Source organism: Mercenaria mercenaria, chromosome 2 (genome assembly GCF_021730395.1).
Source record: "Mercenaria mercenaria strain notata chromosome 2, MADL_Memer_1, whole genome shotgun sequence".
Taxonomy (NCBI): Eukaryota; Metazoa; Mollusca; class Bivalvia; order Venerida; family Veneridae; genus Mercenaria; species Mercenaria mercenaria.
Window position 1 is genome coordinate 110077309 of NC_069362.1, and position 13106 is coordinate 110090414.

A 13106-nucleotide genomic window follows, 5' to 3' on the forward strand; every position below is an offset into this window, starting at 1 on the left:
AGTGTAACAGGTGTTACAAATGCGATCGCATATGTAACAGGTGTTACAAATGAGATCGCATATGTAACAGAAATCAAGCACATATGTAACAATTTTTGTGACGAATGTGATTGATGCCGATTTTTGATGTGACATCTGATCACATTTGTCACATGTCATTTTCAATCGGAAAAATGAACAAAAAAGTGCATTTTTACATCTGAAACACATTTGTAACATGTTTAAGCTCATTTGTACGAAGTGACAAAGTATGCTATTGTGATCATCCTTTGTACGTCGTCCGTCGTCCGATCGTCCGTCCGTTCACATTTTTCTTGTGAATATGACAGAGACAACATTTATTATTTGATTTTGACAAAACTTGCACAGAACTTAATATAGATCTATGATATCTCGGTTCCTTTCGAAAACCAGCCATATAACCTTATTCGTCTTGGAGTTATGGCCCCTGAGATGGCAATAATTACAGATTTTAGTCTTGTGAACCCGATTAAGACCACATGTTTTTGTTATTTTGACTTGACTTGCACACAACTTATATATCTGTAAGATCTCGGTTCCTTTCCAAAACAACCGTATTGCACCATTTGACTTGGAGTTACGGCACCTGAATTGGCAAAAATGATGATTTTATCCTTGTCAACACAATGGAGACTACATTAATTATTTGATTTTTATTTAAACTTATATAGGATCTCACTTCCTTTTAAAACAGCCATATCGCGCCATTTGTCTCTGAGTTATGGCTGAAATGGCAAAACAATTTTGCTTATTTCAGCCTTGTGAACACAATAGAGGCCATATTTATATATATTTCATTTTGACCAAACTTGTATAGAAGTTATATATCTATAACATCTCGGTTCCTTACGAAACCAGCTATATAGCAACATTTGTGATGGAGTTATGACCTCTTAAATGACAAAATTTGCTGATTTTAGCATTGTGAACATGACAGAGATCACATTTATTATTTGATTTTGCATAGAAATTATATATCATTAAGATCTTACATTTTTCCTCGAAAAGTAGCCATATCACGCTATTTGTCTTAGAGTTATGACCCCTAAAATGGCAAAAATCGCACATTTAATAACGTGTAAAGTGTAGTATTACTCATGTGAGCGATAGTGTGCCATGACGGTCCTCTTGTTGATTAGAAGGATATTTCCGGTTAGGTTAATATCTTGGTACTGGTTTGTTATCTGGCAATTAAACTTGGCAAGAATACCGAACGGTTATCATGACTGGTCTGTTCATAGTAGTATGGTACTTCATGTAATATGTCACTTATAAAGTTCCCATATCGGTTTTGGTTTGTAAGATTTCAGTTTTACTAAATGCATGAATACATACATGAATATGTATGATTAAAGGGGAAGACGCACACCACTTGCAATCCCTGTTCAACTTTTATGTATATTTATTATATTTATTTATTATTATACCAGATTTATATAGCGCCCTTTTCATGATCAATTTCACGTTCAAAGGCGCTTTACATAGTTCAAATGCAGCCACAAATGGGCGCATAATTCATCCTCTACTAGTACAGACACAGAGCGATCTGACCAGAGGGACAGAGTGAGACAAAGCCCCCACGACAGAGAGATCAGAAATCAGATACAGGCTTGTCCGGCTAATTTAGCCTAGCTCGTTGCGAATAGACAGCCTGGTTCTTTAACGTGCCCAGTGTATAGCACTGATACACTTTTATAATCGGCAATTCGCTGATAGGTGTTTCGTTTTCGTTTTGTTTATCTTTGTCAATTCGCATTGCTTTAAACATAAAAAAAACTTATACTAACGACAATGGATACATCAAATGAAATATGTCCCACTTAAGGTAGTTCTGCACGTTTGGATCGAAATTTTATCTACAGTGTAGAATTTGATTAAACTCTGATTTTCAAAACTTCAGAATGTATCTAGAAAATTCAGCAAATAAAAAGGAAAGGAAAGGGTCGTGTGCTTGATTTTTTTACTAGACTGATTTGAAAAAATTGGATCTCACGCATTTTTTCATCATGGTAGTCTATGGGAAAATAGCAACTTTCATAACATTTTCGCGGATAGAAAATTTTCCACAGTGAAGATTTTAATGAAAAACTTCTCACAGTCGTGAACAAACTTATGGCCTATAATTATATAGTGAAATAAAATGATTAGGTACATGCACTTATTTCTGACATATTTGGCCATTTTTAAAGTGAATCGCCTGGATGAGGCTAATTTTAAGACATTATTATGAGTAATTTAACGTGTCAGATGTTTTAATATCATATTTTAACTTTAGGAAAATAGTAACTGTCACATTTCAATGAATTTATTCGCAGGTTGTCATCAATTCATAGAAAGATTTTGGTTTCCGTACGCCGAATCCAGGCATTATTCTACGTTTTCCGGATAAATGACATTCACCATCACTTCCGGTTTATCAAACGTGCAAAACTACCTTAAACCCCTGACGTGAACTTTATTGGATTATATTTACTAAGAGAGTTTTCTTGGCAGGCCTGGTGTCTGCATTCGTATGGAAACACTCTTATTTTGTATCTCAATAGGAGCGGGACAAGAGTAACTCCATCGGTTAGAGTGGTGCAGTGGATAATTTTGCAGATTACGAAACCGGCGGAGCGGGTTGAATTCCTAGTCAGGGCCGGAATTTCCAGAGATAGTGTGTCTCCCATCCGTCCAGTTAAGACCTTACGTGTATCGGTGCGTTTTACCAGACCCGTAAACGAACGTATGAGTGTAAACTCGCATATGAGCCAGGGTGTAATTTTAATGGAAATTAATGGGAAGAACTAACCATCGACTACGGTGCCGAGGGACACACGCTCGAGACCGGGTGAAAACTATTCGTATCTGTTGCGATTTGCGCCACTAGGTGCTGTTTCAAGCTGGAAAATTGTCGGTTACTAACATAAAGAGACTGTTATACTGATTTTAATATTATTGACATTTTTATCATCATCATAATAATAATAATCACCATCATCATCTTGGACTGGTCCGTTTTAGGATCAATGGTAAGATTAATTGTCCTAAACTGTATTACCTAATTACCGTTGAAAACAGGCGCTCTGAATCCAACAAACAAACATAATATTCATCAAAACCATTCTACAGGGTGAAATAATTTGAGACGTATGCTGTAATTTGTGTGATATGATTCCTACAGATTGTCAATAAATGGTGGTTATTTGTACCAAAGTATTTGGAAATCTGACTAAAGCGAGTTTTGATCCGGGCACAAACATATATATTACAACAAAATAACATAACAAATCTAAGTTCAAAGCTGTGACCTTGATCTTTGATATAGCAACAAGGATCATGATCGAAACACACCTATCCATGCTGATCATTTGTACCAAATAATTTGAAAATCTGACTAGGCATGACGACGACGACGACGCTAACTTGTGATGGTACTTATGGCAGTCATTTAATGATGTTGCGATGACAACCAACTCATTGAGCATTTGCAGTATAAAACTCAACATGATACATATGTGCTTCTCATGTCAACTCCCATGTTGGACAAACACATTCGTAACACATTTTACCTGTTACGAAAGCGATCGCACACGTACGAAATCTGTTACGAATGTGGTCCTACAATCCTCTGATATGTCACGTTCTATCTTCCCGATAAACTGGTACTGAGAAAACGTATCAGATAGATCAACCGGCCCAAAGAAACAGATTCTTTCCGCATTGGATTAATGGCGGAGTGTAATGGACATTTTTCATTTCTTCAAATTATGAATTACACAGACTCGTCCATCTTTTTTGGGTCTTGTAAAAATGATAAAATGACTCTCTTATACTTCTATTATACTCTGATCTAGAAACTGCATTATTTAACTTCTATTTTTCCTAATTCTTCCAAAGAAAATGTTAATGGTTTTGGAATGTGCCTTTGTTTCAATTTAATACAGTTTATAAAATCTATGGATCACTGGTGATTTTTTTCCCAATTTGTGTAACATAATTTCATTTCTCCTGCCTGGAAATTTTCTGGTGTGTGTTTTTATTACGTAGTTAGAAAATCTACTCACATCTGTTGTTTCCGCTGATATGGTCTTTACCTTTGTGTCCTTCCTAGTTTTTGAAAGTTCGTCCTGGGCTGCATCTTGTATCTGTACCCTAGATTGGGATTGTGGGTGTTGCAGGCCACCCTTTTCACCCCTAAAAAAAGCTGCTGCCTGAAAGTTATGTTTACTTTGCTGTTTGATATCTCTTTTATATCATCTGTTTAGCTGTCTCCGAATAAATGTTCTGTAGATGGTTGGTTGTTACATGCTGATTCATATGTACAGTACAACCTCTCCAGAGCGGCCCTCTCTTTAGCAAAAACATCTTTAAAACAACAAAATCAGAAATTCCCTAAGCTGAAATAGACAATAGAATTTACCTATCCAGAACAACAACCTCTGCATAACTGTCAGTATCTCCCAAAAGGTGTTGCTCTACAGAGGTTGTACTGTAGGTTGAATTTCTCTCCATCTGGCAAAGATGCAACGCTTTCTACCAAGTTGTTTAAAGGCCTTTTCTGCGGACAAATATTTGTTCTTTATTCCACATAATCCATAATTAAATTTTGAAACAACTGTTAACAGAGGATTGCCCAGCTGGAAAGGAACGTAGCGTAGTGACAGGTGAATGCGACATGTGTGAACGTGGTTATTGGCGAAGTCTCACATTTGATGACTGCCAGAAGTGTCCAGAGAATACAACAACTTACTTAAACGAGCTTGCCGAAACTGAAGATGACTGTGAAATGGGTGAGTAATGCAGGTTTATCAACAGGTATGTCCTAATGTCTGTATTTATAGCAAGTATTTTCAGCCATAAACAATTCTGTATACAGAAGCGGAGGTTTTATTTGCAGAAAACGTTTTCAAATAGTCTTACATATATCTGATAAATGGACTGTTGGCAGTCAGTGTAATCGGTAGATAATTGGTAGCTTTCACATGTTTTCATCAGAAGGTAACTTCTTTTCTTGTTTTAGCATATTGCAATTATTACACCCATCTTCGAAGGAGGGGTATATTGTTTTGCAGATTTCGGTCGGTTGGTCGGTGCGTGGATCGGTCAGTATGTAGACTAATCCGTTTCCGGATGATAACTCAAGAACGCTTTGGCCTAGGATCATTAAAGTTGATAAGATGGTTCCTCATAACCAGCAGATGACCCCTATTGATTTTAAGATCAGTAGGTCAAAGGTCAAGGTCACAGTGACCCAGAACGGTGAAACGGTTTCTGGATGATAACTTAGAACGCTTGGGCCTAGGATCATGAAAGTTGATAGGATAGTTGGTTAGTATAGATGACCCCTACTGATTTTGAGTTTAATAGGTCAAACATCAAGATCACAGTGACCCAGAATAGTGAAACGGTTTTTGGATGACTCAAGAAGTCTTTGGCCTAGGATCATGAATGTTGATAAGGAGGTTGGTCATGATCAGCAGATGACCCCTATTGATTTTGAGGTCAGTAGGTCAAAGGTCATAGTCACAGTGACCAGGGACAGTTTAACAGTTTCAGGATGATAACTCAAGAACGCTTAGGCCTAGGATCACCAAAGTTGATAGAGAGGTTGGTCTTGACCAGCAGATGATCCCTATTGATTAAGAGGTCAGTAGGCAAAAGGTCAAGGACACAGTGTGCCGGTGTAACATTGTAAACTGACCCCCATAGAATAATGACTCCCTGGTCATTACTTTATATAGAATAATGACCCCTTTTCTATAAAATACTGACACCCCTTATAAAATAATGACCCCCGACTTTATCTATAAAATATTGACCGAACACGTAACCTGTTACTAACATACTCTTTATCAATTCAAGTCACTGTCGTATTTCTATTGCTTATATTTGTTGTTGTTGTTGTTTCTGCTGCTGCTGCTGCTGCGTCTACAGCTGACACAACAGCAGTATATCTTACAGGCCCCGCTAAGAAATAAACGTACATCTTTTGAAAAATGAAATTGAAAAGGGTTTCCATTTGAATTATCATTGTTGTACATAAAAAGAAGTATTACAATAATAGAAGATATACCTAAGTCGTTTTAAGGTTACTATAGAAATAGAGAGAACCGATATTTAGGCTGGAGGATAATTTGGTTTTGTTAACAAACAGTGTATTATCATCTTTTATTAGTCATCTGAAATGATTCTGGTCATGTTTACTTGATAGCAATTGAGATCATCCTTTAGAAATAAAGCAAAAGTCTCACCATACAAACTTTGGTGAGAGATTTGCCTACGGAAAATGATTCAAACCACTTGTCACTTACATTGATAGTGCTTAAGTATTTGGTTGGAGTTGCCGAGTGGCTAAGGTCGTTGACTCCTAATCCAGCGGCCCGGGTTCGATTCACGGGCGGGGAAGCTGGAAATTATGAAACACGTGTTTCCCACTCAACTAGAGGAGTTCTGGTAAGCAACCCAGCGTTACTGGATTGAAACCCAGGCATCCTCACCACATGAAAACTAGCCAATTCTGAAAACTAGCCAAATAGCAATAACATAACGATTTTGTTACGTTGAAACTTGTGTTACGTCGGATGATGTTTACAGTAGGCTACTTCAGTGATGCACGCGATGCAAATATATGCTTCTACCGCATTTTGTGAAATATTTCACGGAAAGAGCCCCTTTTTTATTTCATAAATTAGTTTGGAATTTTCATAGCAAAAATACTGCGTAAGTCGTTAGTAAATTGAATCATTTTCTGTCGAAATTGTCCACCGAAGCTCGTATGGTGCTACTCTAAGATCAAAAGAATTGCGCATTTTTTAGAACATTTAACGCCCATCATAGTGACATTTTATGAAATTTCCGATTGACAACACTGACTTATATCATTCTGTTTCCCTTGTCAAGAGCATCCAAATGTTGTTTTTGAAATTAATCTAGCGAAACAATACGCCATTTTTACTCCAGATACTTCAATTTTTCATTAATTGTACGAAACAGCCCTTTGATAAACAAAAACGGAATATAAAAGATCTGAATCGTACAAAATGAAGGAGAGGTGTCCTTGTATATGAATACCAAATATCAGGGCAATACGGTATCTTTTCTTTTCGACCATTATTACGTCGACCGAAGTCAAAGAAGACTGGCAAGCCACCTTAATTCACTCTATTCTTCGAATTGCGGTGGCCTAACAACGCATCTTAAAAAACCAGCTATCCCGGTTGAGGCCGAATTACGCATCCTCTTTTAAATACTTACCACTTTTGTGAGCCTCGGTGGCGCAATGGTAGCGCGCTTGCTTATTAAAGCGGATAGGTCTCCCCAAAGGGATAATTTTTCGCCGTTTCAAACCTTTGTCAATAGAAATAGATGACCTAATGGAAGGGGGATACATAAAGGAACCCTTTTGCAACTTGGAACTCCTGCAACTTTCAAGGTACACGGTAGAACATACTTAGAACATAGATCACGAAGCTCCTGCTTTAAAAGGTGCATGATTTTTTGTTTAGAACATGTTTTAGATCTAAATCTTTTTGTTACCTATACAAAAGATAATAGGTAAGGGTAGATTTCTCGGAAGCACAGAGCACCAAAAACACTAGCCCAGAGCAACGCATTTACATAGTAGGCCAACAACAAAAAGAAGCTGTAATGGAAAAATATTTCAGACGGGTTGCTTCAAACATCTAACAAGTACATATTAATATAAGTTAAATATTGATAAAGGGGAAGGAAATGGTAAGGGGCGAAATGGGGTCGGGGTGGGGGAGGAATCCGAAGGGGAATGTTTTTTGGATAACAAGTTTCATGTCAAGTATTTCAATAGGCTTAAGTTTTAATTTTCCAAGATTTTTCCAAGATTCTTTAACAGTACCTTTAATTTAGTACCTTTTACAGCCTCGTAACTTTGTGACATCGCATTATATACAAGGTATAACGTATAATTATGTTACGCATACATGTAAATAATTATTTATTTAACTTCTGTACAATGTAGTGTAAGCATTCTGGAACTTAAAATAATGGTGATTTTGTCCGAAATTTTAGAGGAAACATCATTTTGTTATTGCATCCTGCACGTTGCACTTATTTCGTAATAGCATCGGCTCGCGGGTTCATTACGGAAGAATGCTGTTGACGGTAAAATAGTTCATTTTCTGGAGTGCAAGATTGTAAAAAGGCAATTTATACGTGGAATAACACAATGTTTTATGCTACCCCTGAAAGTGATGTCAAATACCCTTAACCTTCATTATGTCACCTATATATCACTCATATATACCTCCAAAAATGGGCGAAACTGGTATGAGGTAGCACAGTGGTTTCATTACCTATAACGTTCCTCGTCGTTAGAAATTATTCAAATTTCAGTATGTTGTTGAAGAGCCATCCTTCTTTGAATTTTGGGTATTTTTGTTATTTTTCAGGCGTTTTTAAGTAGAAAAAGTCAACAATTATATCAATATAAGGCATAAATATGCAAATCGGTTGTCGGGAAGTTCCACGTTTTATGACCTGTGACGCCCATGACAATAAAATGTTGTTCGAATTTCAGTATAATATTGAAATATAGTCATTCCTCTGGAGATTTGGGTGATTTTTGTTACTTTTCAAGAGCTTTTAAGTAACACGTATTGAGCAATTACCCCTTTATAACAGTCAAAGCCATTGCACAATATGTTAACTAAGTTTCTGTTAAGGTATTAGATCACTAATAGTAATGTTTACAAAATGGCCTTTGCTTGGTATATTCTGAAAGGTAACCGTGTTTTGCACTGTTTTGCAATTTTTAAACAACTTTTACCGTGCCGTTTTTTTAAATTTTGTATAACTTATGGTATCTCCTCAAGCTCAAGTAGAGACAAATTTCAAAGTGATAGCCACTATCCAAAACGTTTGCAGAGAACTCATTTTACCATTAATTTTAATAAAAGAAACATCAAACTATTGGTAAACAATTATAAAATACAAAATAAAAATGCTAATATCATTTTTTCTATGGTGCCTCAAGTAAACGGATTTAATGAGACAGAATTCATACTTCAACATTGAAAAAATAAGGTCGAATGCTGTGTTTCTGTTTTGAATTTTGCTTACTCCATTTAAAAATAACCTTAGGGAAGACGTAAAACCTACCTAAATTTCTTCCACAATGTATAATCTAAGAGTGAAAGCAAAATAGAGAACTTTCACCGCGTGTAACTCAATATTTTTAAAGATATGTAACTCTACCCCTTCTGTTTAAGTAGTAAATTCACTTTATACACCAAGAAATCGCTTATAAGATTCATCTTTTTCCATTTTTGTACAAGAAATCAATAATAAGTCTTGAAAGAAGTAAAAACTTACTAAAAAAGGAAAATAAGGGAAAAAAAATTGGTCCCAGTAGGGCTTGAACCTACGCCCCCCTAAGAATTGCAGTAAAAGTAGGTTTATGGTAGGAATTGAATACTCTTCAAAAAGGAGGTAGTCTATTAGTGATCTTATATCTTAAGATATCCGTCACGATTTATATATAAAGTTGTAATGTGCACGTGTTTTTAAAGAAACCAGGGAAGCCAGGACCAATTCTTGGGGGGAAAAACAAGAGCTGCAGTCGAATGACAGCCATATCTCCCGCCGATGCCATTTGAAAAAAGGGCCATAACTCCAGACAAAATCCCCTTCATCATTTTTACAAGGACAAAACTCCCTTTTCTGAATTTTACAAGGCGGACAAAACTCCCTTCATGTTTTTTTAAAAAGGCGGACAAAACCCCCTTCGCATTTTCTTTGTCACCCTTGTGAAAAAGGCAAAGGGTGTTTTGTCCTCCTTTTAAGAAATGTGAAGGGGCTTTTGTCCTTCTTGCAAAATTCAGCGAAGGGGATTTTGTCCTCCTTGAAAAACGATGAAGGGGGTTTTGTCCGCCTGTACATAAATGAGTGAAGCGGGTTTTGTCTGGAGGGGATTTTATCCTACACTCGATGTCCAGTATCATTGTTCTGATATTCACATCTGCAATATACACACGTTATATGCATACGCAATTTACACAAAAACATTATACACATGCTTCTTTAAAAATGAAATTAACAATTCCCCACATTTGAAGAAATGCCTTCAAATTTGAACCCAATGATTGATTTACCCTATGAAATGCAGCTGTTATGTCTAAAGCCTTTAGAATTTATTCCACACCTCGTTGTATGTTTTTCTGATACAGTTAGTATAATAACTAATCATTTCATTATTTAATGTTCTTTTATGAATATGTCATATTTTCAGCTCTTTGTCCACCTGGGCAGTATTATATCACTGACACAGACACAGGAGTTGTCAGCTGTAGCCCATGTGAGATTGGCAAATACAACCCTTATGTAATGGCGGAATCGTGTGAACAGTGTGATAGTGGTAAAACAACACAAGCTACTGGCAGAAAATATAAGAGTGATTGCATAGGTAAATACATTTTAACTTTTATCGTACCCCCGACAATGAAGTTGTAAGGGGGTTATACTGGTTTCAGTTTGTCTGTCTCTCCGTCTGTCCGTCCGTAGACACAGTCTTGTGCGTACCATCTCTACTCATCACCTTGACCCAATTAAATGAAACTTCACACAAATGATCAGTAACAACAGCAGTTGTGCAAGGTGCATGTAAGGTACTTTCAGAAGAAAAATTGCAAAGTTAAGGGACTTTGTTTTTTGTTACTATACTATATAATTATAGAGTCTGCATATGCAATCTTGTGCGTGCCTAATCTCCAGAACCCATGCACACAGATGAATGAAACTTTACGAAGGTGATTAGTAGTCATCCGAGTCAAATCAAAGAAAACGCTTGTTAACACTAAACAAAAAAAAGGCCACATTTATGATTCTATCTTCATGAAACTAAGTCAGAATGTTGGTCTTGATGATCTCTAGGTCATTTTCGAAACTGGGTTATGTGGGGTCAAAAACTAGTTCACTAGGCCAGATCAAAGGAAAATCTCTAGAAACCACATTTTAAGTTTGAAACTCATGAGAATCAGTCAGAATGTTTGCCTTGATGAACTCTAGGCCAGGTTTGAATCTGGATCATTTGGGGTCAGAAATTAGGTAAGCCAATCAAGTCAAAGTAAAAGCTTGTTAATACACTAAAGGTCGCATTTACCACCCTATTGAGATTTGGTCAGAATGTTTGTCTTGAGGACTTTAAGGTCAACCTTGAATCTGGGTCATGTGGGGTCAAAAACTAGGTCACCTGATCGAATCAAAGCTAGCTTGTTAACGCTCTACAGGCCACATTTATGACAATATATCCATGAAACATAGTGAGAATATTAATCTTGTTGATTCCTAGGCCAAGATTGAAACTGGGCCATGTAGGGTCAAAAACTAGGTCACCCGCTGAAATCAAAGCTTGTTAACATTGAAGAGGCCACTTGTATGGCCCTATCTTGATGAAACTTGTCATAATGTTTATATTGATGATCCCTAGGTCATGTTCGAATGTGGGTCATGTTGGATCAAAAATTTGGCCATGTGCTCAAATCACATGAAAAGCTTGTTAATACTCCTGAAGCCAGATTTATGAACCTATCTTCATGAAACTTGGTCAGAATGTTTGTCTTGATGATTCCTAGGTCAAGTTTGAAACTGGTTCATGTGGGGTCAAAAACTAGGCCAGTAGGCCAGATCAAGTCTGGTAAGCGATATAGGGCCATCATGGCCCTCATGTTTAGTTAACCTCCTACAACATATAACATACATACCCCTGTTATATCCACCCACCTACACACCGACACTTCTCTTAGATAGTTGGATTGTTCTGTTTCTGTTATAATGAGACAATTCATGCGCAGGACTTTTGTAATTTTTTTCCAAGTATTTTTATTCTGTTTTCCAGAAATTTGTCCATCTGGTAGTGGGTATGATACAGATGCAGGAGATTGTTTGAATTGTCCAAAAGGACAGTACAATGATGGGCTTCAACCTCCTCCAAATACGTGTAAATATTGTCCAGACAGCACCACCACATTTACAGCCGGACAGTCTTCCTGCAGTACTGGTGAGTATTGTAACTGTGGATTGTAGTTGCTTGTGAATCTGATACTGGACCTTTCTGTTTTTAATTGAAGTAGAAATGTTATAGGCAAGTATAGAACTTTGTGTGGATTGTGGTCCAAGTAATTGTGCATCTGTTATTGGACATTTCTGTTGTTAATAGAAGTAGAAATGTTATGGGTGAGTATAGAACGGTGTGTGGATTATGGTGGAAATAATTATATATCTGCTACTGGAAATTCTGTTGTTAATTGAAGTAAAAATGTTATGAGCGAGTATAGAACGTTTCGTGTATAGTGGTCCAAATAATTATTCATTTATTATTGGACATTTCTGTTGTTAATTGAAGTAGAAATGTTATGGACGAGTATAGAACTGTGTGTGGATTGTGGTCCAAATATTTGTGTATCTATTACTGGACATTTTTGTTGTTAATTGAAGAAGAAATGTTATGGGTGAGTATAGAACTTTATGTGGATTGTGATTCATATAATTATATATCTGCTATTGGACATTTCTGTTGTTCATTGAAATTGCAATGCTATGTGTGAGTATAGAACTGTGTGTGGATTGTGGTCCAAATAATTGTGTATCTATTACTGGAAATGGGCGAGTATAGAACTTTTTGTGGATTGTAGTTTTAAGTAATCAGTTGCTATTCATTTCTTTAAAACTGAAGTTTGGTCATAATATGAACAATAGAACATGAGTTTGTATTTGTAAACTTAAATCAAGAAAAAAAACATGTTTGAGTTGGGAATAAAACTGTGTTCCTGCAACATCAAAAGCTTTCCTACTGCTTTGACCAGTACACCATGGAGGAATAAGTACTTAATGATGAGTTTTAAAGTGCTTTATAACTACACCTCTGGGACTTTGTGACAAATGCTTTTCAATTTAAATGGAAAAAAATAGCAAAAATATCTACCCCTCATGTGATGTGTTTCCATAACATCTAATCAGTCAGAACCTAAGTTTAGAGGTACAGTCTAACCTGTCTTAAGCAGCCAGCCAGGGGGAAGCAGACAACTTGAGAAATGTTCCAATGATTTCCTGGTATCCTAAAATTTTCTTTTTTT

The 13106-nt window shown here is 36.5% G+C and overlaps 1 protein-coding gene across 7 annotated transcripts in view; it reads left to right on the top strand.

Moving 5' to 3' along the window:
• Positions 1–13106, top strand: part of LOC123562448 (sushi, von Willebrand factor type A, EGF and pentraxin domain-containing protein 1-like) — a 447821-nt gene that overhangs the window by 370133 nt on the left and 64582 nt on the right. For all 7 annotated transcript variants that reach the window (XM_053537519.1, XM_053537520.1, XM_053537522.1 and 4 more), the window contains 3 exons: positions 4629–4793; positions 10265–10438; positions 11870–12031. In XM_053537519.1, the coding sequence (XP_053393494.1) occupies positions 4629–4793; positions 10265–10438; positions 11870–12031 (501 nt within the window). The remainder of the gene's footprint in view (positions 1–4628; positions 4794–10264; positions 10439–11869; positions 12032–13106) is intronic.